Below are 25,944 nucleotides of genomic sequence, written 5' to 3' on the forward strand. Positions count from 1 at the left end.
CCGCTTCTAAAAAAGTTGAATAGACCTGCTGTGAGTTAATTTTCCAGGTGTTACCCTGAGGTCATGCTCAGGGCCATAGGTGTGTGTGTGTGTGTGTGTGTGTGTGTGTGTGTGTGTGTGTGTGTGTGTCCTACACCATATCTAGGTTAGTATTGGAGGGGAGGGATGGTTGTGTTGAGCAGCCGGGGAGATGAGCTGCTGTCTCCAGGACAACCGAGGTCACATACCTGTTCCTCCAGCATCCAACGTATATTCTGGTTTAACAGGCGCAGAGCTGCAGGAGCTGGTGTGATGTTACACCGTGTCACTACATGAACTGTCCAGCCTGTTCTCCTTCATTCAGTGAATTACTTAACATCTGCCTCTCCTTTCTCAGATGAGCGATATATTCGTCAACAGCGACGAGGGAGGAACATGACAGTGTTGAGATGCTCCCACAGCTGCTCAGCCAGGTGCCTCCACCCACCTGCCCTCCTGCTGCGACCACCACTGACTTCCTCCTTGACTTGTTCGCAACCCCCCCCTCTTTCTCTCTCTGCCATTAACACACACGCAGACACACAAACACTGACACATCCCCTCGTTACCCATCAGTCCATCCGGTCCCAGAGGTGTCGGCCATCAATGTCTGTCGTAGGCGTTTCCCCAGCAACCACAGCCTCCCCTTGTCAGACTTGAGAGAGTGCTTTTTTTTTTTGCTATTTATCTGGTTTCTGGAGGATGATTGGACATGCGTTACTGTGCGGCTGTTGTGTGTGCATGCAGACGGGGGTGAGAGGACACGTCGATGCATGAAAACGTAACACAACAAATTAAATTCTCTGTGCAATTAAGCTTCTATAAAAGGATGCAAACTCCTGGTGACATGCCAGTGTCACGGGGAAACACGCTCCTGAGTTCATTTGTCTGATGGAAAATACAGACTCAGTCCACGCATGCATATTTCTGAGGATCATTCGCATTATTTTACATACCAATATTCCATGTAGCGCCGCTATACTGCAAGGGATGTGTTTTGCAATCATGGATAATTCATGATCTGCACACAGAAGCTGCGTATGAAAATCCTTTGAAGGCAGGTCTGGGACTGGGGGAAATTCCCCTTTCTTCCACTTGCCTTCACTTTGTAAAGGCCGTGCTTCTTGTTTCAGTGCCTGTGAGTTCACACAGTGAGGTAATGTTCCTCTGGACCAGGTGGTGTGACTCACCTGTGGTGAGGAGGGAAATATTACCTCCCTGTATTGGATTTACAGCATTCTGTAGTTTCACTACAGACACGTGATGACTTGTACAGTTTAGATGATCGCCAACAGACAGAATTGTTGCCTGACGTACAAAGAATTGCGTTTACATGCACAACACTGTCCTGATGATGATCAGCTGTATTGATCTTATGAAGTGCTCAGACTCCCGACTACACTGGAAGAGGGAGTGTGTCACATCGTGTCGACATGTGCTGCTCGATCACCTCGCTGCCTTATTTTCATAAAACATCTGAGCAGTTATTTAAAAAGAGATAATGTAGAGCGTGATGTTCTGACAGAGCTGTAGGAACACGAGACTTTCCTCCACAGCAGAGAGACGAACATCCGGATCAGCTGGTCATGTTTCTGTTGTTAGCGTCTGCGGCGGCTGCTCAGAATGTGCTTTCTATCTGTGTTTTTGACACGTTGGTAAAAATATAATAATGTCATACAATTTTGGACAAAATGTGTGATGATACAAGTGGGAGATGAAAAGAAAGGCAACGTTCAGACTCATCTGTTCAGTCACTAGCTTACTGCACACTCCTCACAGTGGGTTTATAACTGTGTGTATATTCACAGATTTACTGATAAGTTAGCAGCGTTTCACCACAGAAACACTGAGCGGATGTTCTGCCACAACACCTGAGGTAACTTGAGTATTTTTTTAAATTGTCCCCTTTTCCAATCAGTTTCTCGCTGCTTCTTTTCAGATGATATTGTAAAAAAACAAAACAAATTTAACAAATCTGACACATCAGAGTCAGGTGGAGATCCAGACGTTCTGTTCTGATCCGGAGTCTTTTACCGACGGGAGGAGGGCTCCGAGATTTCTCCTCACTCCTGCTGATCAGCCTGACTGCAGCAGTTATCTGGAGGTGAACTCCATCATCGGGTGTTTCTGTTCTGTACTGGAGAGGAAATGTACTTTACTTCATGAATGTAACGTTACAGAGAGGAGAGAGAGAACCAGAACCAGAACCAGAACCAGAGTCTCTGCTGAGTGCTGAGTTCAGTCAGAGTTGACTTGACTCTAATCAGACACTTTCTTACAATATTCTGACCGTTTGGGGTGAATTAAACAATCGCATGAGTAACACAAAGAAACGTGACTGATTCCTCACAGTGATTACATTATGTGCCCGCTGCTCCCAACGTCGTTTTACTTTCTTTCAAATGTATTCTCGATATTCTCCCTCTGCAAGCTGTTTTCCTCGGCTGCATGTTGTTCTAACAGGAAAGTCCACCTACGTACCAGCACTGTTTAAAGCAGCCGTACAACAACATCAGATATGACTATAATATACTGACAGCGATGAGTACTTGTACTTTTGATCCTTTAGAAATATTCTGATGAGAACGCTTACATATTTTACTTAAGTAAGAAATGTAATGGAGTATTTTCACAGAATAAAATCACTACTGCTGAGATGTGCAGACCTGCCAGGTCGGTGCTTTGTTGACTCCCAGACGAACCGTGCAAGCGTATTTTCGTCTGCTGTAATGGCTGCTAATTAATAATCACTGTCAAATCCAAAGAAGCAGGACTGAAAGGTCGGCGCGGTGCTCTGTGAGGACAAAGGAGGCAATCGAATTACCGTTCATTTTACTGATTTCATTTCCATGGTGGAGGCCGTGGCAGCGGAGCGGCCTCAGCGGGTAATGGTTTCTGGCAACGACGGGGCCCTTAGTCCTGTTCAGTGGAGCTGCAACATCCCCCCAGGGTTTCACTGGCCGTTAGAGCTCTCGTTTCTCTTCTCTTGATGTCATTTAATGAAAAAGGAAAAAAGTTATGCTTGTCGTTAACCTCACACACCGTTCTCTATGCAGAGAAGAAAAAAATCACAGCTATCGTACGTCTACTCAGCTAAATAACGTCCTTGTGTAGCTGCAGAGGTCGATCGAATGTGAAATTAGATCATTCAGGATTCATATATGAGAGCCGTGTCTTTATTTAGGCTGCAAATAAAGTAAAAGCTGCAGGACTTTAGAGTGACTGTCAGGGAACAGGCCACAGATCTTTAATTGGAGGGGCAGAGGGGAGACGCAGAGGGCAGGAGGGGGAGGATGCTGCTGCAGCAGGGTGAGAGCAGCAGAGGACTTCTCCAGGGATCGGCCGCTTTACTTTGAAGTGTGTGGTGGGACTGTGTGCAGCACAAAATCCCCCCAATCCTCCGTCTATTACTGCCGTGTTTGCTCATTATGTTTTCATGGGCTGATTCCAGACGCCTCAGTCAAATCTTCTGGCCCAGGAGAGACAAACTCCAGGGGAATAGGAATGAGGCAGGGATGCTCGAGTGTTTTCAGGTTGGTTGTTGACGAGGATTGATGTGGCTGACATCAGAAACACTCCTTTGAATCCGGTTGAGATCTTGACACTCAACACAGAATGTGTTATTGCGACTCTTTGATTGACAAGTCATAGTGAGTTGGCTCGTCTGGAGCAAGCTACCTCGATTCTCTCTCTGAGCCTGAGAACAACCTTGAACCATTAGCTTCACATTATATTTCTTCATGCTCATTTGGCTTCATAATGTTCCTGCCTCCTCATCCAGCCCTGCCTTTTGTTCCAGTCCGTTATATCGAGCAAATGTCGAAGAAGAGATCAGTTAAATCGTCTCTTTAATGACGCTCAGCAGACGCTCTTGAACAACGTTGGATTTTCTTTAAATCCTCGTCTTTGTTCACTTTAATATCCTTCAAAGTCACGAAGGGATCTCGTAATGAGACACAACAATGTCAGAAGATGCAGGCTCGTTAGGTAATATGCAATAATTACATTGGAACATCGGAAACTTCAATGAAACAAAATCCATTTATGTCCGTGACATATTAAAGTATTGTTTATAGGATTAAAGAGGCTGAATTAAACAGATATTAAGGGAATTTCAATGGAATATATGAGTATATATTAAGTTATCTTAAATTGGATTTAGGTGGATAATTAATGCTTAAACTTATGGATATCTATATATTAAGGTCAAGCCTGTTTTTAATGGTTTCTGTGTGTATTTTAAACAGTTTTGAGAGGTAAAAAAAACCTTAAAATTTAAAAATAGCGACTAGCTTTGGAAAACAAGCATCTGTTAAATGCTGTAAATTGTAAAACGATCACTGAACTGAACCTGGTGATTTCTGTTGTGTTGCTCTGAATCTAATTTATCAAACCTAACTATGTCTATAACGTCTGTTTAATGATCTGGAATTGATTTAAATTGGATCAAGTTGTGGAAGTGAAGCGCTGTGATGTAAGTGGGGGAGTTTATTCTGAAGTCAGACACGCCGGCAGCCGGCGAGTCCATCTAATGCATTTCATTCTGACCTGATACTCACTCTGAACCAGATCTGTGTGGACTAGCTCTGTGATGAGATGCATTAGAGTCGTGTGGCACAGAAATCCAATACTCCCATACGCCACCCCCCCCCCTCCACCGATCCACCATCAACTAGGCCATAAACTGGGCTAAATTTAGTGTCTTTTGTCTCTGGCAGCTTCGAAATCTTATCTTCTTTTTTTTTTTTTTTCCACTTCTGAGACTTGTCAACACGTTTAAAATTGATGTCTTGTCAGATCAGATGTTCCTCGCTGTTTTAAAATCGTGATTCCATCGATTCCTCTCTGCCAACACGGCTGTTATCTGTAGCTCGCGTGCCCTTCCTGTTGCACCGCTTGTCACTTATTTCAATATGGCTGTTTCATGGCGGGATGATAAAGCCATTATCTAGCCCATTCAAAAACTGTCACATGCCGTCGTGGAGCAGATAACAATTAATTTTCCCCTGTGACGATGCCTCTGCCCGCTCCTTGAATCCAGATTACATTTCCTTTGTCAATTTTTATTCGAAAATGTATATTTCACATGCGGGTGTGAGCCCCGTTCGGTCGCCGTGCTCACAATCCATTTGATTCCCCTCAGCGGGGCCCCGAGCTGTCAGCTGCAGAGTCAGTGGGATGCTATGGATTGTGACAAACTGCAGCAGATGACAGTTGAAAGATGACGGGGAGCGATTGTGCTGCCAGATGGGGATTTAGCATTAAACTGCATCACACTTCACATATATTCAAATGTGTGCACGTGATTGAGCTGCAGCACAAAGAGACAACACAGTGACTGACTACAGAGCCGCGTGGCCATGATGGGTCTTTGTAGGCTAACCCGGAAGTTAGCATCAGCCCGGTTCCCTCTGTGGAAACACATTTTTTAATTGGATTTTTGGATTATTACAAATCTTCTATCTTCTATTAATCTTCACAGATGAACTCCACTTTGTGATTCTTGCAGCGTGAATTAACCGTGTAGCAGTAAGAAGCTGATGTTAGGATACAAACAGGTCACCACCACAAAGCGTCTTACTGCACGATTACTACACAGGTTTCCTATAAACTGATCAATGTACAAGATGTAAATTCAGAGTCAGAATAGTTTGGACTTCGGACTAGTGAGAAGATGAGTCTCTGTGTCCCAAACATCCTCTGTAGCCTCATTTAGACACTTAAAGAATAAAATTATATAAAACCAAAAGCCTAAAAATCATAAACTGAAGCCTTTACGACCTCTCTGTCTGCTAGCAAGCCTGTAAACTTGACTAGTCTCTTAGCAATAATGTGGATATTCTTTAACATGACTATGATTTATGTACACAAACATGATGAACACCTCCACTTCCTCTTATTTCTAGGTTTGGGGAAAAGCGCTCCATCCCCCTAGAAATCCTCCGAGTCCCAACCATCGACAGAGAACATTTTTGGTTATGAAATATTCATGGTGTGTTCAGCACAAAATATGTCATCGCTATCTTAACTCTGAACTGCTTTCCATGATCTGTCTTTTTATGAAAAATGCATGCGTTGTTGTACCTGGGAACTTCTGCACCGCCGCATCTTCGGTTCGATTAGGCTGAAATCAAAGCGTGGATCCCCGGCGAGGGAATAATTCATCTTCGCTGGGATGCATTTTGGCCTCCAGAAACGTACATGACACTGGATAAAGTGGAGAGTGGAGGATTCCTGCGTTGCGAGAGCAGAACTCCCACATTGTCGAGCTCAGCGTGAGGATACACAAACCAGTAAATCTGCCTCTGTGTGGAAGTCTGCGGCACCGATCCTGAAAATACACTAATAAATCAGTAATTACAGCACATCGCTCGGGGATGAAAGTTTGCAAAAGAGCTTCATAAAGTAAAAACACACTTTGTAGAGTGATTGATCGATATAAGTTTAGACAGAGATGCAACTGAACGCTGTGTCTTTCCTTGAGAAGTGTAGATTTATGGTGTCGGACCTGCTGAAGGCCTCGTCCTCCACCTCTCAGACAACTATTAATCTCCTACACCTGGATAAGAGATGCCTGAATTGCTATAATTAATAACCATAAACCTGTGGGGATTTTAAGCAGCAAGTCACCAGAGAGACTTTTGGACACTGATGGACAACCAGACCCGGAGCCAGCGCCCCAATAAACGATCAAACAGTGATTCTTTTCCTCTGTGTTCCTCTCCTGGTCCAACTTATTCAATCTGATAAAGCAGGTGAAGATCTGAGACACTCGTCTGACGACCAACCGCACGCTGCTTTTACAGTTTTAAACCTGAGAGTGGTGCTGTGAGATGCTCGACATGCAGGACAGCGTCTGCAAAAAACACCCAGAATAATGACGATTAAGACCCAACAGAACGAGGCCCTCTGTGAATTCAGTCACTCCCTCACTGTCCTTACCCACAATCCTTTTCATTACCTCCATCGGTCTTAAATAACTCATTCATCGCTTGTAAGTTTGGAGGTTGACCGCGGTTCAATATTCAACAAGTATACACCCAGAATGGACTTCACAGAGAAGAATAGACATCTCGTGTCAGACACACAGGAGAGTTTTTATGCCCTAACACACGTGTGGACGGGTTCCTCAAGACGTCATATTATCAGTATTTTTATTGCTTTTACCTACGACAAGGAGGTTGTGTTTTCACCTGTGTCTGTTTGTTGGTTGTCAGCAGGATTTTACAATAACTACTAAACAGATTTCCAGATTTCCAGTAAACATGGACAGAGGACGGGTCTTGGCCCTGTTTCTTTAACATTGTGAGGTCGGTGGCTGGTGTCTGTCAGTGGGTACAATTTGACATGGATACTAATGAAAATCCAGATCTAGCAGATGACTGAATTCTGTTGGGCCTGTTGTGACATTACAACCTGGATACAGCGTTGGAGCCAAAATGTCGTGACTTCCCAGGAATATAAAATACCTGGATTTGCACACAAGAGACTTCCGCTGTCCGATCTGTCCTGGATGAGGACAAAATAATTAAATCGTGCAGCTTTTATTGGACCAAATGGCTCAAATAATGACAGTAGAACAGGATCATTTCGTTGGGGAAGTTACACTCGAAAATGTCTATCCACCGTTTCACAGATGTGAGTTGTAATGAAGCGATTAGCTGGAACGAAACCTGTCTTCAAGCCGGCCAAGCCTGCCGAGTGCTATTCTAGTTTTTCCTGTTGCAGTTGATGTCGTGTCGAGAGTTGGAGGCGATGGTTGTGGTGTTACAGCTGAGTGAGACGGTGCCAAGTCAGATCAGACGGTGTAATCAAACAGCAACATCAGTGAGGATCAGCTAACGAGTTATCAAATATACTGTTTCACCTTGAAATATGGCCGAATTAATCACCTCTTCAGTTGCTGATCACCCGAGAAGCTGTGAAATTACATAAATACATTTTTAAGACTTGTAACTCCCACCCTGAGCGTGACGTTGGAGGAAAATGGCCGCCACGTAAATCTGGAGTCCAGTTCCAGCGTTATGCTGTTTCTCTGCCTGCTGGCCTGTAAACATATGCATGTGGCGGCTCCCCGTCTCCTCCTCAGACATCCATTTGGTCTTCTGGCAGCTTTGGCAGCAATCACTGGAATGACCCGGCCTAATGTAGCGAGGAGATCAGCAGAGCACGGTGGAAATCATCCCGCACGCCGCCTGCCTCCCTCACACACACGCGCACGGAGGCAGAAAACATCTGCGACGGACTAAACAAAGAACCAGAGAGCCGAGCGTCCAAACACTGAGGTGAAAAAAAGACAAACAAAAACCAGCAGCGATCTCGAAACGTTCGCTCGACTCCAGTCCTGTTATTTTGTCTCTCTTTCCGTGTGGTGCTTTATGGGCCCGGCTCGTACTTTCACCCCTGAGAAGCAGCTTTGATTTGATGGTAGGCGACTGATGCTGTGAAAAGAGCCCGGGGCAGTGTGCTTGTAAGCATTAAAACCGTGTGTTTCATCATGACAGCACTCTCCCAGATGAATATTGCAGGCAGAAGGTGGGGAGGCAGCGGGATCTGGTGTTAGAAACAGTAGATGTGGCGTAAGGGTGGGGGTGTTGGTTCCTCTGTACGGTGGCCCAGAGAGCTCAGTAGACTGTGACTGAACAATGACTTACCAATAGACCAAACCCCAGAAAATAACATAATCTGACTATATATCTATATATACAGCATAATGATATCATTGAACTGAACTGAACAGCTTGTAAATCTAATGCTAGGTGTTAGTATCAGCAGTAATATCTGAGTCATGCAATCAGAAAGTGCAACAGTCCACTTCTGTACTCATTCATAGACACAAACCTAAAAACAGACGCTTCTTATCATCAAGATCTTTTTGTTATTCACTGAGAAATCAACAGAAATTGAAGAAAAATGCGCTGTTTCACAATGTTAACCAACCAACCAACCAACTCACCAAACAATCAACAAAGTGAGCAACCAACCAACCAAAGGAAAGAACAATCAACAAACCAAACAACTTACCAAACAATCCACGAATGGAAAGAACCATCAACTTACCAACCAAACCATCAAACTAACTGAATAAACAAAAAATCAGCCGACCAACGAACAGAAAGAACAACAACCAACCAACCAACAAACAATCAACAAAGCAACCAACCAACCAAAAAAAACAACCACATTTTTAAGGGTTTAATTAATCTCAGGAGTGGACCTTTAAAACATGTAATAACTAAAGGCTTGGCCTAATAGTTCATGTCGTTTTAGTTTTGCAGTCTATTTATGTGTTACATTTTTAATAGCAGTGGCTTATTGAATGATTTCCCTTGTTACACAGGCCGAGATGTAACTTGAATTTGATCATTTCTGCTTGGAAAATGTGGTTTTGGCAACTCAAAGTTATTTTGAAGCTACAGTTTCACCTGAGATCAACATGCAGCACAGAGCTTTCTTGGTTTGGAGCGAGCGGCGAGCGATAACGTCAGCACGTGTGTCCTGTACCGGAACACGTTAAAATAATATCAAACCAGGAGCAAAACGTAAAAATCGTACATCTCTGGAAAGATATCTGTGAGAATAGATTGAGTGTGGGAGGTGTTGTTGCTATTTTACCTTACAGAACGACCTTTTGTGAAGCTTTTACGAAATTGAATTAGAGGATCAAGAGTTCTCAGCACAATTCATACCCATTGACATTTTGTGGGCCTGCAGGTTGCACATCGTGCCCCTGTGGAGAAAGCAATCGATGGCCTCGGCATTCCTCTGTGGACCGACAGTATTCTGCAGCACCGGGAGTGTGTTTGCCACACATGTTCCTGTGCAGCCCCAGGGAGCGCTGTGCACACAACTCTGTAGATGCACACAAGGTGAGAACGTGGTCGAGATGCTGCTTACTCATCTATTCTGCTCACGCTCGGACCGAGGAGGCAGACGGACGTGGAGGGGAGGAGGGGGTCGCCTCCTGCACAGCTGAACCCCAAATGTCACGGAGGGGGGCGGCACATTATTGCCATAGAAACCCAGCCTCAGTAATATTTGATGGTGAACAGCCGCAGAGGCTCTGATGAGATCCCTCTCACCTGCTCTCTGCCCTCCAGCTGGTGGGAAACATCCTGGACCAGGTCGTAGTCAGAGGTGAAGACTCCGTCCGCATCCTGCAGCTCCTGCAAAAGTATTAAAAGGTCTGAAAATAAAATTAAGGAAACTAAGGACATGCATTATTTTTTAAATCTACCATTTATTTTGGTCTCGGATTAAATGGACTCATATTTCTGTGGCTAAATGCTCATCAGGAGCAATTTGGGGTTCAGTATCCTGCTCAAGGGGACTTCGACAGTCAGCTAGGAGTCAAACCAGCGACCTTCAGATTACTTATCAACCCTCTCTACCTCCTGAGCTTCAGCCGCCGTATTTCAATTAACAACGTGGTGCGCTTTAAGGAACTGTTGAAGTTTTATAGTTCACAGAACATTTCTGGAGCTTCACAGTAAAACAGTGTTGCAGCTGTAGATGTCCCTGGCAAACCCTAACCCTAATTAATTTGAAATTATGTTATTTACACCCTTTTCTACAGTGTGTACAATGTGTTTTGTCTCTTTTTTGGTGAGTAACCTCCCTTCTAAGTATATACGAGGGTATGGAAGTGGAGAGAGTCTGTAACAATCACCTGAAAAAACAATAACCACCAACTTCTCTGGATGATATTATCATGTGTGTTATTAACAAGACTCCAGTATCTAAGCTCTTTTATAAGACAATCATCATGAATGTCACGACACCTCGTCCGGACTGGGCGTAGAAACGTGATCTCTTGGCGACGGTAACATCTTTTGTAAAGGTGAAGTTGAGCTCACTCCCAAAAACGACACATACCACCAGCAGCAGGTGAACCAGACCTTCAAGTTCAGTAACTACTTGGAAATACCTGTTTAAATTCAGGAGAGGATTGTGGTTTCACTTTCTTAATGAACTTCAGTGACATGTGACACCAGTGTTGACTTTTGGTTTCTCGCGGGACACAAACAGCCGTCTCCTGCGTTAAAAACCTGCATTTTGCCCCTCCAGAGGACAGGTTAGCTCTTCTTAGTCTGTCAGTTTTTACCAGATGTGTCTTCCATGCTGACATACCAGCACACAGAAATATTGCACAATCACTGCTCAAATGTGCCCCTTGATTCAATCACACACCTGAGTCATGAACAACATCAGGATTACTGTATCTAATGCCGGCCCGGCTGCCTGCAATATGAACCCTTCTGTCTAGACACCCATTACCCGCCTGCACCTAAAACAGTGGAATCAATACCATCGCAGGGAGTCATAATGGCCCAATTACTGTTTGTAGGTTTGTCAATGCCACGTCTCTGAGGACGCCTGCAAAAGGCCACACCAACACACAGTGTGTGCAGGAGTAATGCCATACATTTGTAATAATGTGAGTGTGTGTGTGTGTTTTGGGTTGTATTTTCTCGCCTTGCACCGCCGTGACATTTAAGAAGAAAAGGTAAGCGAGCTTCTCTGTGTTCACAGTCGTGTTTGTGTTTTGGCTCGGGGCTTAAAACAGCAGTTTAAAATGAGTTCAGTGTCACTTGAATATGAGACAAAATCAAGATTTAGTAAGTTGTTTTAACAGGAACAGGTGGATTTTTATCAGCCATACCACTTAAAATAATAACTTAAAGAAGTCATATCATGCTTTTTCGGGTCTTTGCCTTTCACTGGTCTGGTTTATGTCACATTTTAAAGGTTTTTAAAAGCCAAACGTCCACACCAGAGGGAGTCACTGTCAGGTGTGTCACTGTCAGGTGTGTCACCACCTTTTGGCCTAATATGACCTCTTTACAGCAGCTATAAAAAAAGTGACAGTGGATAAAATGAGGAGAAAGAAGAAAATCCAAATTAATACACGAGTAATGAGAATATCTTTAATTTGAGTAAGATTTAGAATACAAATGTGTAATATAAGAGTATTTTAACAGGTTGGATTCAGTAGTTTTACCTCAGCAAACGATCGGACTTCTTCTCCTACCACTGCAGTTTTCATACCTTGTTTTTATAGGTCTGTAATATAAAATCTTCCTCTCTGGAGGTCGGTGTGAATGTCACCCTAACAGGCGCTCTCATAAAGTATGAATGAGAGTCATTTGATTTTGCACAGTGTCATTAATTAATGTGTGTTTCTGTGTGTTTGTGAATTGCTTTCTTTGTGTTAGCACTTTCTTGCCCTCCATCCTTCATCAGAGCCTTGTTCTCCACCTCCTCTCCTTCACCCGCCCGTGAAGAATGGCCTCATGTGAACTACATAAATCAACGGCCACTGAGCAGGTACACACCTCCGGATGAGAGCGGGTTACAGAGGTGAAGTGGATGTATCGGGGACACAGAAAACAGTTGAAAACATCTTTCTCTAAGTGCTCGTTTGCAGGTATCTCACCTGTATCTGACAGCAAAGGTTGAGCTGATGTAGAAGATCCGACACAAGTCGCCCTCCCACCCCGCCGGCCTCTCCCTGGAGGTCCGTGTCACACTGAGGCGAGGGAATTGAACAGGCGCACTGTAAGAGGCTTCTTTTTGGGACCATTAGTCAAAGGCGGGGACACTATCAGGGCTTTGATTACAACGGTGTGGAGTATTCCCTCAGGCTCCTCTCCTCTTCATTCATATTCTGCTCTTTAAACATCCCATTCATCAATTACCACCACTGCAGCCACATGGTCGCCATTGTTCCCGTGCATTTAGACTCACACACACCGGCTGCACACACTCATTATGCAGAGTGAGCAGTAACACCCCCACCAAACACAGGAGGCCATTATCATACATGTGCACACGGACACACGCAGTTTAATGATTGGCTGGATTTTGCTGGTTGGTGTCGTCACAGGAGATGCTGATCAGCTGACGTTACTTTTCTCTTTGTGTTCATGTTTGTTTGATGAATGTTCTGGGCAGATTAACATGTTTTTACCTTTTTTTTTTGGCATGCTAGAGGCGTGACACCTCAGATGGGAGTGTTTGTTAAAGGTACACAGAATTTTAATGTTTACAATATTAATGAGGTAATAACACAAAGGCAGAAACATTTATTCAGCCAATGAAGATCTCACTGAGCCCTGAGAACATTTGGTACTTAACAGACAAGATGAAGGACTGGAGTCATGTGCTCTCTGTTCCACACTCAGAAATAAGTGCTGCTGACTTTATGCCCGGCACCGCTCGGGTGTTTTCAAACCCGTTAAATGGAGACTTTTAGAAATGCAGCTGTATATTTCAGTTTGAATACTCCGGGGAAGTATTTTAACGTTGACAGGCAGAAACGAAGACATTTGAAAGTGGAGACGCCGACGTGAGTCACAACGTGTCCCCACCTGAACAGACATCCGCACTGAAAACAGCTTTTAATTCATTAAGATAATGAATTTGTTGCTGACCCACTTTTCTATATCAGCATTTGTTGTGAAGTCAAATTGTGCCTTCTATGATGTCATTACTAGATAATGCTTCATGAGACAGTTCCGAGGTGTTTGGATGGGTGACACCAGGAGGAGTCAGTGCCTGGTGGGATATATTTTATTCATGAAGTTGTGGTGGATGAGGGATGGTGAGGAAACGCTTTACTGTCCAGATCGGCCTTGATAAACCTAAGATAAGTGAAAGACAAGATATGCACGCTGGTAACATAGATGTTGTTTTACCTGAGAGACGAGAAAAGACTCTGTGTGAGACAGCTATCATACAGCAGTTTGAATCTTTATGAGAGTTTAGTTTGATAACTCCTGACTGTCAGTCAGCTGTTTTTAACCAAGAAATGAAAAGTGAACAGAATCAGAGGAAGAGTTAGAGAAACATCAGCAAAGTCTGAGGAGCCAAGAAATAATTTACAACTAGAAACGATGTTTTCAAATGTGGAGCAGGTTTTAACTGAGGCTTCCATGTAAAACAGGAAACAAAGTTCAGGTTCACAGAGCTGCTCCTCGTCCTGGACTGAGTCACAGCTCCATCAGCCCTCCATCTTCTTCCTCCTCTCACACAGCAGCTCCACTCTGTCACTACATTTCCTTGTTTCCTCCCCTTCAGATCTGCAGTTTGTGGTTGGCTGTAACTCAGCTGACAGGTTTCATTCGCTGCACAAACAAACCCTGTTCAGATCAGAGTTCAGACTAGTTGCAGTTGTCAGGAAGTGAAGCTCAGACAGTCGTTGTCACTGAGAGGTGAAATGGAGCAGAAAGGAGTTCAGCTGGACCGAGAGACTTTCTCTTGTCCGATCTGTTTGGATCTACTGAAGGATCCGGTGACTACTCTCTGTGGACACAGCTACTGCAAGAACTGTATTAAAGACCACTGGGACACAGAGCATGAGAAGAGGATCTACAGCTGCCCTCAGTGCAGGAAGAGCTTCACACCGAGGCCTGAGCTGCTGAAAAACACCATGTTAGCAGCTTTAGTGGAGCAGCTGAAGAAGACTGGACTCCAAGCTGCTCCTGCTGATCACTGCTATGCTGGACCTGAAGATGTGGCCTGTGATTTCTGCACTGGGAGGAAACTGAGAGCAGTTAAGTCCTGTCTGGTCTGTCTGGCCTCTTACTGTGAGAAACACCTCCAGCCTCATTATGATGTGGCTCCATTAAAGAAACACAAGCTGGTGGAGCCGTCAGAGAAGCTCCAGGAGAACATCTGCTCTCGTCATGATGAGGTGATGAAGATGTTCTGCCGTACTGATCAGCAGTGTATCTGTTATCTCTGCTCTGTGGACGAACATAAAGGCCACGACACAGTGTCAGCTGCAGCAGAGAGGACTGAGAGGCAGAGAGAGCTGGAGGGGAGTCGACACAACATCCAGCAGAGAATCCAGGACAGAGAGGAAGAAGTGAAGCTGCTTCAACAGGAGGTGGAGGCCATCAATGGCTCTGCTGATAAAGCAGTGGAGCACAGTGAGAAGATCTTCACCCAGCTGATCCGTCTCATGGAGAAAAGACGCTCTGATGTGAAGCAGCAGGTCAGATCCCAGCAGGAAACTGAAGTGAGTCGAGTCAAAGAGCTTCAGGAGAAGCTGGAGCAGGAGATCACTGAGCTGAAGAGGAAAGACGCTGAGCTGAAGAAGCTCTCACACACAGAGGATCACAACCAGTTTCTACACAACTACCCCTCACTGTCAGCACTCAGTGAGTCTACACACTCATCCAGCATCAACATCCGTCCTCTCAAGTACTTTGAGGATGTGACAGCAGCTGTGTCAGAGCTCAGAGACAAACTACAGGACGTCCTGAGAGACACATGGACCAACATCTCACTGACAGTGACTCAGGTGGATGTTTTACTGTCACCACCAAAAAACATGACCAGAGCTGACTTCTTAAGATATTCATGTGAAATCACACTGGATCCAAACACAACAAACACATGGCTGTTATTATCAGAGGGGAACAAAAAAGCAACATACATGAGTCAACAACAGTCTTATCCTGATCATCCAGACAGATTCACTTGGTGTCCTCAGGTCCTGAGCAGAGAGAGTCTGACTGGACGTTGTTACTGGGAGGTGGAGAGGAGAGAGGGGAGAGTTGGTGTAGCAGTCGCATACAAGAATATCAGCAGAGCAGGGAGGTCAGATGAATGTGGATTTGGAAACAGTGACAAATCTTGGGTATTAAATTGTTACCCAAACAGTTTTAACTTTTATCACAGCAAAGTCCAAACTCCCGTCTCAGGTCCTCGGTCCTCCAGAGTTGGAGTGTACCTGGATCACAGTGCAGGTATTCTGTCCTTCTACAGCGTCTCTGACACCATGACTCTCCTCCACAGAGTCCAGACCATATTCACTCAGCCGCTCTGTGCTGGACTTAAGTTTGGCTTGTTTTCCTCTGGAGACTCTGCTGAGTGTCAGGCTCAGGGGCCTCAGCCCATGCCTCAGCTCCAGCCACAGCCGAGCTCCCAGCCCAGGCCGCAGTCACAGCCGAGCTCCCGGTCCAGGCCGCAGCCTCAGCCGAGCTCCCAGCCCAGGCCGCAGCCACAGCCCAGCTCCCAGCCCAGGCCACAGCCGCAGCCACAGCCGAGCTCCCAGCCCAGGCCACAGCCTCAGCCACAGCCGAGCTCCCAGCCCAGGCCTCAGTCTCAATCCCGTCGACACCTGCCAGTGGCCCCCAGTCGGCGTTCCGGTCGACACCTGCCAGTGGCCCCCAGTCGGCGGTCCGGTCGACACCTGCCGGTGGTCTTCAGTCGGCGGTCCAGATGGCGCCTGTTCCTGCACCTCGGTCAGTGGTCTGGCCGAGGCCTGTTTCTTCTCCTCAGTCGGAGGTTCGGCTGAGGCTCATGCCTAGTCTAGTTCCTGCACCTCGGTCGGAGGACCGGCCAAGGACCATGCCAAGTCTAGTCCCTGCACCTCGGTTGGAGGACCGGCCGAGGCCAGGCCTGTACCTGCACCTCGGTCGGAGGACCGGCCGAGGCCAGTTCCTGCACCTCGGTCGGATGCCCGGCCGAGTCCCATGCCAAGTCCAGTGCCAGTTCCTGCACCTCGGTCGGAGGCCCGGCCGAGGCCAGTGCCTGTTCCTGCACCTCGGTCGGAGGACCGGCCGAGGCCCACGCCAAGTCCAGTGCCTGTTCCGGTTTGGCGTGAGACTCGGCCGGGCCTCCGACCGAGATGCAGGCACTGGACCTGGCGGTCCGGCTGCTCCTCGGTCGGAGGCCCGGCCGAGTCTCACGCCAAGCCCAGTGCCTGCATGATAAGCCTATATCAGCATCTGCTGTGAAGTCAAATTGTGCCTTCTATAATGTCATTACTAGATAATGCTTCATGAGACAGTTCCGAGTTGTTTGGATGGGTGACACCAGGAGGAGTCAGTGCCTGGTGGGATATATTTTATTCATGAAGTTGTGGTGGATGAGTGATGGTGAGGAAACGCTCCAGATTGGCCTTGATAAGCCTAAGATAAGTGAAAGACAAGATATGCACACTGGTAACATAGATGTTGTTTTACCTGAGTGACGAGAAAAGACTATCTGTGTGAGACAACTATCATACAGCAGTTTGAATGTTTATGAGTTTACTTTGATAACTCCTGACTGTCAGTCAGCTGTTTTTAACCAAGAAATGAAAAGTGAACAGAATCAGAGGAAGAGTTAGAGAAACATCAGCAAAGTCTGAGGAGCCAAGAAATGTTTTACAACTAGAAACGTTGATGTTTTCAAATGTGGAGCAGGTTTTAATGAAGCTTCCATGTAAAAGAGGAAACAAAGTTCAGGTTGACAGAGCTGCTCCTCGTCCTGGACTGAGTCACAGCTCCATCAGCCCTCCCTCTTCTTCCTCCTCTCACACAGCAGCTCCACTCTGTCACTGTATTTCCATGTTCCCTCCCCTTCAGATCTACAGTTTGTGGTTGGCTGTAACTCAGCTGCACAAACACACCCTGTTCAGATCAGAGTTCAGACTAGTTTCAGTTATCAGGAAGTGAAGCTCAGACATTCGTTGTCACTGAGAGGTGAAATGGCGCAGAAAGCAGTTCAGCTGGACCGAGAGACTTTCTCTTGTCCGATCTGTTTGGATCTACTGAAGGATCCGGTGACTACTCCCTGTGGACACAGCTACTGCAAGAACTGTATTAAAGACCACTGGGACACAGAGCATGAGAAGAGGATCTACAGCTGCCCTCAGTGCAGGAAGAGCTTCATACCGAGGCCTGAGCTGCTGAAAAACACCATGTTAGCAGCTTTAGTGGAGGAGCTGAAGAAGACTGGACTCCAAGCTGCTCCTGCTGATCTCTGCTATGCTGGACCTGAAGATGTGGCCTGTGATTTCTGCACTGGGAGGAAACTGAGAGCAGTTAAGTCCTGTCTGGTCTGTCTGGCCTCTTACTGTGAGAAACACCTCCAGCCTCATTATGAATCAGCTACATTTAAGAAACACAAGCTGGTGGAGCCGTCAGAGAAGCTCCAGGAGAACATCTGCTCTCGTCATGATGAGGTGATGAAGATTTTCTGCCGCACTGATCAGCAGTGTATCTGTATTTTGTGCTCCATGGATGAACATAAAGGCCACGACACAGTGTCAGCTGCAGCAGAGAGGACTGAGAGGCAGAGAGAGCTGGAGGGGAGTCGACACAACATCCAGCAGAGAATCCAGGACAGAGAGGAAGATGTGAAGCTGCTTCAACAGGAGGTGGAGGCCATCAATGGCTCTGCTGATAAAGCAGTGGAGCACAGTGAGAAGATCTTCACCCAGCTGATCCGTCTCATGGAGAAAAGACGCTCTGATGTGAAGCAGCAGGTCAGATCCCAGCAGGAAACTGAAGTGAGTCGAGTCAAAGAGCTTCAGGAGAAGCTGGAGCAGGAGATCACTGAGCTGAAGAGGAAAGACGCTGAGCTGAAGAAGCTCTCACACACAGAGGATCACAACCAGTTTCTACACAACTACCCCTCACTGTCAGCACTCAGTGAGTCTACACACTCATCCAGCATCAACATCCGTCCTCTCAAGTACTTTGAGGATGTGACAGCAGCTGTGTCAGAGCTCAGAGACAAACTACAGGACGTCCTGAGAGACACATGGACCAACATCTCACTGACAGTGACTCAAGTGGATGTTTTACTGTCACCACCAGAGAACATGACCAGAGCTGACTTCTTAAGATATTCATGTGAAATCACACTGGATCCAAACACAGCAAACACACTTCTGTTATTATCTGAGGGGAACAAAAAAGCAACATACATGAGTCAACAACAGTCTTATTCTGATCATCCAGACAGATTCACTGTGTGGGAGCAGGTCCTGAGTAGAGAGAGTCTGACTGGACGTTGTTACTGGGAGGTGGAGTGGAGAGAGAGAGTTGGTGTAGCAGTCGCATACAAGAATATCAGCAGAGCAGGGAGGTCACATGAATGTAGATTTGGATACAATGACAAATCTTGGCTGTTAACTTGTTCCACAAACAGTTTTAACTTTTATCACAACAAAGTCCAAACTCCCGTCTCAGGTCCTCAGTCCTCCAGAGTTGGAGTGTACCTGGATCACAGTGCAGGTATTCTGTCCTTCTACAGCGTCTCTGACACCATGACTCTCCTCCACAGAGTCCAGACCACATTCACTCAGCCGCTCTATGCTGGACTTAAGTTTGGCTTGTTTTCCTCTGGAGGCTCTGCTGAGTTTTGTAAACTCAAATAGTCGGAAGTCATTTCAGGGTCAGTGGGTTAAATTGTGTGTTTCAGTTCTTCAGACTTGTTGTGTTTCCATCATTGTTGCTGAGAGCTGATTGTTGTGGCATTTCTTCACTGCACACAGATCACCTGTCAATCAAACACTGTGGGCGGTACTTTGACACCTTCTTGTTGTTCTGTAAATGTTGGACTTTCTTCAGGCGGCGCTCCTTCCTGTGTCTGTTCAGCCACGGAGGCTCTCACTGCTCATGATGACTTCACTTCACATGATCATAATCAATAAGGAGATGCTTCATTATTTGCTTGTACATAGCTGAGATTCTGCTCCAACACACTGACTGTGTGGATGAAGTGAATCTGTTCATGAAATCATTGAACAAGAGTCGTTTAACAGACTTTACTGATGGGACGTGTGAACAAACTTGAGAGTGTGTCCATGTTTTGCTGTTTTGAACAAAGGACGGTTCAGATTTTGATTCTCTTCATATTTTGTTCTGTTCACTGATTCTTCCATATTTTGAGGTGCGAGGCAACTCGTCTGTGAATCGTACTGAACTTTTGTATGTGTCAGAGAAAATAGCAATAAGACTAATTAACAAGTTGGATGAAAGAAAACACAGCAACAGACTGTTTATGATGCACTAAAGGACCACATCTAGGGTAGTAAAATATTAAGATATTCCAATTTTTATTAATTAGTTTAATTCTAAACAAAGTGAAATGCGTATATCACCCTGACCATGACATAACAGACTTCACTGATGGTATGTGTGAATAACTGGAGGTTTAAATCATGAATAAATTAACATGAACAAAGTCTTTTCTTCTTGTTGTCATTCTAGGCTCTTGGATCAGGGTTTAACACCCCTTTTCCACTGGTCAAAAATCCTACTTAAACCCACTAACGTCAGGATTTTATGTGCAATGTGAATGTGTAAACTCTGCATTTACACCCAGGTGAGTTGACTCTGTAGTAGACACGTGTTTTTATCACCTTGGCTCAGCTGTGATCTAAATGTAAGACCTGGGTGAACGAGCTCCCCGGCACGAAGTGATGACGTCTATCAACATCAGGTGCTGGTGCATAAATAAAGTATGTGGCCTATTAAAGACGTTTTACTACTGGACACGGCATTTGAGTTGGAGTCCAGTTCATTCCTAAGAAAGCTGCTCAGTGGTGTTTTTAAGCTAAAAAAGTTCGACTTCCTGATCATGAAAATACCTCGATTGCTGATCGAGTTGACTAACTTCCAGTTTTGTGCCCGACTAACTTGAAGGGACACAAAAACATTTTATCGTCCGGCTCTTGTAGACTTTTCAACTCATATTGGACCGAATGGCTCAAATCATGACAGTGAAACGAGTCGTGTTGCTGCGGTTGTGACGCTCGGACTAATGTATCCACCGTTTTACAGACGTTTGGGTTTTTCACGACTTTTCACGGGTTCACCAGCATTTATAATCTGGTGTAGACCCACTAGATTTGGTGGAGAGGCGGCATAAGTCAAATTGGGATCCATTAGCGGTAGCCACGCTGCTAACACTATCTTTGCGACAGCGGTAATACGACAGGGTGACACTCGGAGCGAGGGGGGATAGAAGGGTCGCCTGGTTCAGCTTTAAATTTGGTGTTGAATTGAAATATTGTGTAATCGCTCTACCGGTTCTTCACTGTCTCACTCGTCTCTTGTTTATTTCATGGCCAGGCAGTCGTTCAGTAACACCCCCACCAAACACACCGAGGCCATTATCATACATGTGCACATGGACACACGCAGTTTAATGATTGGCTGGATTTTGCTGGTTGGTGTCGTCACAGGAGATGCTGATCAGCTGACGTTACTTTTCTCTTTGTGTTCATGTTTGTTTGATGTATGTTTCGGGCAGATTAACATGTTTTTACCTTTTTTTTTTTTGGCACGCTAGAGGCGTGACACCTCAGATAGGAGTGTTTGTTAAAGGTACACAGAATTTTAATGTTTACAATATTAATGAGGTAATAACACAAAGGCAGAAACATTTATTCAGCCAATGAAGATCTCACTGAGCCCTGAGAACATTTGGTACTTAACAGACAAGATGAAGGACTGGAGTCATGTGCTCTCTGTTCCACACTCAGAAATAAGTGCTGCTGACTTTACGCCCGGCACCGCTCGGGTGTTTTCAAACCCGTTAAATGGAGACTTTTAGAAATGCAGCTGTATATTTCAGTTTGAATACTCCGGGGAAGTATTTTAACGTTGACAGGCAGAAACGGAGACATTTGAAAGCGGAGACGCCGACGTGAGTCACAACGTGTCCCCACCTGAACAGACATCCGCACTGAAAACAGCTTTTAATTCATTAAGATAATGAATTTGTTGCTGACCCACTTTTCTATATCAGCATCTGTTGTGAAGTCAAATTGTGCCTTCTATAATGTCACTACTAGATAATGCTTCATGAGACAGTTCCGAGGTGTTTGGATGGGTGACACCAGGAGGAGTCAGTGCCTGGTGGGATATATTTTATTCATGAAGTTGTGGTGGATGAGGGATGGTGAGGAAACGCTTTACTGTCCAGATCGGCCTTGATAAGCCTAAGATAAGTGAAAGACAAGGTATGCACGCTGGTAACATAGATGTTGTTTTACCTGAGTGACGAGAAAAGACTCTGTGTGAGACAGCTATCATACAGCAGTTTGAATCTTTATGAGAGTTTAGTTTGATAACTCCTGACTGTCGGTCAGCTGTTTTTAACCAAGAAATGAAAAGTGAACAGAATCAGAGGAAGAGTTAGAGAAACATCAGCAAAGTCTGAGGAGCCAAGAAATAATTTACAACTAAAAACGTTGATGTTTTCAAATGTGGAGCAGGTTTTAACTGAAGCTTCGATGTTAAACAGGAAACAAAGTTCAGATTGACAGAGCTGCTCCTCGTCCTGGACTGAGTCACAGCTCCATCAGCCCTCCATCTTCTTCCTCCTCTCACACAGCAGCTCCACTCTGTCACTACATTTCCTTGTTTCCTCCCCTTCAGATCTGCAGTTTGTGGTTGGCTGTAACTGAGCTGACAGGTTTCATTCGCTGCACAAACACACCCTGTTCAGATCAGAGTTCAGACTAGTTTCAGTTATCAGGAAGTGAAGCTCAGACAGTCGTTGTCACTGAGAGGTGAAATGGAGCAGAAAGCAGTTCAGCTGGACCGAGAGACTTTCTCTTGTCCGATCTGTTTGGATCTACTGAAGGATCCGGTGACTACTCCCTGTGGACACAGCTACTGCAAGAACTGTATTAAAGACCACTGGGACACAGAGCATGAGAAGAGGATCTACAGCTGCCCTCAGTGCAGGAAGAGCTTCATACCGAGGCCTGAGCTGCTGAAAAACACCATGTTAGCAGCTTTAGTGGAGCAGCTGAAGAAGACTGGACTCCAAGCTGCTCCTGCTGATCTCTGCTATGCTGGAGCTGAAGATGTGGCCTGTGATTTCTGCACTGGGAGGAAACTGAGAGCAGTTAAGTCCTGTCTGGTCTGTCTGGCCTCTTACTGTGAGAAACACCTCCAGCCTCATTATGATGTGGCTCCATTAAAGAAACACAAGCTGGTGGAGCCGTCAGAGAAGCTCCAGGAGAACATCTGCTCTCGTCACGATGAGGTGATGAAGATGTTCTGCCGTACTGATCAGCAGTGTATCTGTTATCTCTGCTCTGTGGACGAACATAAAGGCCACGACACAGTGTCAGCTGCAGCAGAGAGGACTGAGAGGCAGAGAGAGCTGGAGGGGAGTCGACACAACATCCAGCAGAGAATCCAGGACAGAGAGGAAGAAGTGAAGCTGCTTCAACAGGAGGTGGAGGCCATCAATGGCTCTGCTGATAAAGCAGTGGAGCACAGTGAGAAGATCTTCACCCAGCTGATCCGTCTCATGGAGAAAAGACGCTCTGATGTGAAGCAGCAGGTCAGATCCCAGCAGGAAACTGAAGTGAGTCGAGTCAAAGAGCTTCAGGAGAAGCTGGAGCAGGAGATCACTGAGCTGAAGAGGAAAGACGCTGAGCTGAAGAAGCTCTCACACACAGAGGATCACAACCAGTTTCTACACAACTACCCCTCACTGTCAGCACTCAGTGAGTCTACACACTCATCCAGCATCAACATCCGTCCTCTCAAGTACTTTGAGGATGTGACAGCAGCTGTGTCAGAGCTCAGAGACAAACTACAGGACGTCCTGAGAGACACATGGACCAACATCTCACTGACAGTGACTGAAGTGGATGTTTTACTGTCACCACCAAAAACCATGACCAGAGCTGACTTCTTAAGATATTCATGTGAAATCACACTGGATCCAAACACAGCACACAGACATCTGTTATTATCAGAGGGGAACAGAAAAGCAACAGTGAGTCAACATCAGTCTTATTCTGATCATCCAGACAGATTCACTGGGTGTCCTCAGGTCCTGAGTAGAGAGAGTCTGACTGGACGTTGTTACTGGGAGGTTGAGAGGAGAGAAGGAAGAGGAGGAGTTGGTGTAGCAGTCGCATACAAGAATATCAGCAGAGCAGAGAACTCATCTGAATGTTTATTTGGATACAATGACAAATCTTGGATGTTATATTGTTCCACAGACGGTTCTAACTTTTGGTACAACAAAGTCCAAACTCCCGTCTCAGGTCGTCGGTCCTCCAGAGTTGGAGTGTACCTGGATCACAGTGCAGGTATTCTGTCCTTCTACAGCGTCTCTGACTCCATGACTCTCCTCCACAGAGTCCAGACCACATTCACTCAGCCGCTCTATGCTGGACTTAAGTTTGGCAGTTTGTTTTTTTCCTCTGGAGGCTCTGCTGAGTTTTGTGAACTCAAATAGACTGAAGTCATTTCAGGGTCAGTGGGTTAAATTGTGTGTTTCAGTTCTTCAGACTTGTTGTGTTTCCATCATTGTTGCTGAGAGCTGATTGTTGTGGCATTTCTTCACTGCACACAGATCACCTGTCAATCAAACACTGTGGGCGGTACTTTGACGTCTTCTTGTTGTTCTGTAAATGTTGGACTTTCTTCAGGCGGCGCTCCTTCCTGTGTCTGTTCAGCCACGGAGGCTCTCGCTGCTCATGATGACTTCACTTCACATGATCATAATCAATAAGGAGATGCTTCATTATTTGCTTGTACATAGCTGAGATTCTGCTCCAACACACTGATTGTGTGGATGAAGTGAATCTGTTCATGAAATCATTGAACAAGAGTCATTTAACAGACTTTACTGATGGGACGTGTGAACAAACTTGAGAGTGTGTCCATGTTTTGCTGTTTTGAACAAAGGACGGTTCAGATTTTGATTCTCTTCATATTTTGTTCTGTTCACTGATTCTTCCATATTTTGAGGTGCGAGGCAACTCGTCTGTGAATCGTACTGAACTTTTGTATGTGTCAGAGAAAATAGCAATAAGACTAATTAACAAGTTGGATGAAAGAAAACACAGCAACAGACTGTTTATGATGCACTAAAGGACCACATCTAGGGTAGTAAAATATTAAGATATTCCAATTTTTGTTAATTAGTTTAATTCTAAACAAAGTGAAATGCGTATATCACCCTGACCATGACATAACAGACTTCACTGATGGTATGTGTGAATAACTGGAGGTTTAAATCATGAATAAATTAACATGAACAAAGTCTTTTCTTCTTGTTGTCATTCTAGGCTCTTGGATCAGGGTTTAACACCCCTTTTCCACTGGTCAAAAATCCTACTTAAACCCACTAACGTCAGGATTTTATGTGCAATGTGAATGTGTAAACTCTGCATTTACACCCAGGTGAGTTGACTCTGTAGTAGACACGTGTTTTTATCACCTTGGCTCAGCTGTGATCTAAATGTAAGACCTGGGTGAACGAGCTCCCCGGCACGAAGTGATGACGTCTATCAACATCAGGTGCTGGTGCATAAATAAAGTATGTGGCCTATTAAAGACGTTTTACTACTGGACACGGCATTTGAGTTGGAGTCCAGTTCATTCCTAAGAAAGCTGCTCAGTGGTGTTTTTAAGCTAAAAAAGTTCGACTTCCTGATCATGAAAATACCTCGATTGCTGATCGAGTTGACTAACTTCCAGTTTTGTGCCCGACTAACTTGAAGGGACACGAAAACATTTTATCGTCCGGCTCTTGTAGACTTTTCAACTCATATTGGACCGAATGGCTCAAATCATGACAGTGAAACGAGTCGTGTTGCTGCGGTTGTGACGCTCGGACTAATGTATCCACCGTTTTACAGACGTTTGGGTTTTTCACGACTTTTCACGGGTTCACCAGCATTTATAATCTGGTGTAGACCCACTAGATTTGGTGGAGAGGCGGCATAAGTCAAATTGGGATCCATTAGCGGTAGCCACGCTGCTAACACTATCTTTGCGACAGCGGTAATACGACAGGGTGACACTCGGAGCGAGGGGGGATAGAAGGGTCGCCTGGTTCAGCTTTAAATTTGGTGTTGAATTGAAATATTGTGTAATCGCTCTACCTGGTCTTCACTGTCTCACTCGTCTCTTGTTTATTTCATGGCCAGGCAGTCGTTCAGTAACACCCCCACCAAACACACCGAGGCCATTATCATACATGTGCACATGGACACACGCAGTTTAATGATTGGCTGGATTTTGCTGGTTGGTGTCGTCACAGGAGATGCTGATCAGCTGACGTTACTTTTATCTTTGTGTTCATGTTTGTTTGATGAATGTTTTGGGCAGATTAACATGTTTTTACCTTTTTTTTTTTGGCATGCTAGAGGCGTGACAC

The 25,944-nt window shown here is 45.3% G+C and overlaps 3 protein-coding genes across 4 annotated transcripts; all 3 read left to right on the plus strand.

The window, feature by feature from the left end:
- The first annotated feature begins 13,897 nt into the window (after positions 1-13,897).
- On the plus strand, positions 13,898-16,337 carry LOC119030259 (tripartite motif-containing protein 16-like). Its single transcript, XM_037117692.1, has 3 exons — positions 13,898-15,650; positions 15,711-15,899; positions 16,309-16,337. Exons 1-3 carry the CDS (start codon positions 14,237-14,239, stop codon positions 16,335-16,337), a joined length of 1,632 nt encoding a protein of 543 aa, XP_036973587.1. The 5' UTR covers positions 13,898-14,236.
- A 1,100-nt stretch (positions 16,338-17,437) lies between these two features.
- Positions 17,438-20,287, plus strand: LOC119030344 (tripartite motif-containing protein 16-like). 2 transcript variants are annotated; one of them, XM_037117838.1, is made up of 2 exons: positions 17,457-19,134; positions 19,630-20,287. In XM_037117838.1, the coding sequence occupies exons 1-2, from the start codon at positions 17,501-17,503 to the stop codon at positions 19,673-19,675; spliced, it is 1,680 nt and encodes a 559-aa protein (XP_036973733.1). In that variant the 5' UTR covers positions 17,457-17,500; the 3' UTR covers positions 19,676-20,287. The 2 variants fall into 2 exon arrangements, with proteins under 2 accessions (XP_036973734.1, XP_036973733.1); XM_037117839.1 differs by having other exon boundaries at positions 17,438-20,286.
- Positions 20,288-21,845: 1,558 nt separating this feature from the next.
- Positions 21,846-24,714, plus strand: LOC119029442 (tripartite motif-containing protein 16-like). The gene has a single exon (XM_037116251.1). The coding sequence runs from the start codon at positions 22,327-22,329 to the stop codon at positions 24,013-24,015; it is 1,689 nt and encodes a 562-aa protein (XP_036972146.1). The 5' UTR covers positions 21,846-22,326; the 3' UTR covers positions 24,016-24,714.
- The last annotated feature ends 1,230 nt before the right edge of the window (positions 24,715-25,944 follow it).

The sequence above is a fragment of the Acanthopagrus latus genome, chromosome 12 (assembly GCF_904848185.1).
Source record: "Acanthopagrus latus isolate v.2019 chromosome 12, fAcaLat1.1, whole genome shotgun sequence".
Classification (NCBI taxonomy): Eukaryota; Metazoa; Chordata; class Actinopteri; order Spariformes; family Sparidae; genus Acanthopagrus; species Acanthopagrus latus.

Excerpts from the sequence above, each read along its gene's own strand:
- LOC119030259 (XM_037117692.1), top strand. The coding sequence starts at position 14,237 with ATGGAGCAGAAAGGAGTTCAGCTGGACCGAGAGACTTTCTCTTGTCCG. Across the intron at positions 15,651-15,710 it reads TGAATGTGGATTTGGAAACA|TCCAAACTCCCGTCTCAGGT; the intron begins GTGACAAATCTT and ends ATCACAGCAAAG. Across the intron at positions 15,900-16,308 it reads CTCTGGAGACTCTGCTGAGT|TCGGAGGTTCGGCTGAGGCT; the intron begins GTCAGGCTCAGG and ends TCTTCTCCTCAG.
- LOC119030344 (XM_037117838.1), top strand. The coding sequence starts at position 17,501 with ATGGCGCAGAAAGCAGTTCAGCTGGACCGAGAGACTTTCTCTTGTCCG. Across the intron at positions 19,135-19,629 it reads GCTGGACTTAAGTTTGGCTT|GACGGTTCAGATTTTGATTC; the intron begins GTTTTCCTCTGG and ends TTTTGAACAAAG.
- LOC119029442 (XM_037116251.1), top strand. The coding sequence starts at position 22,327 with ATGGAGCAGAAAGCAGTTCAGCTGGACCGAGAGACTTTCTCTTGTCCG.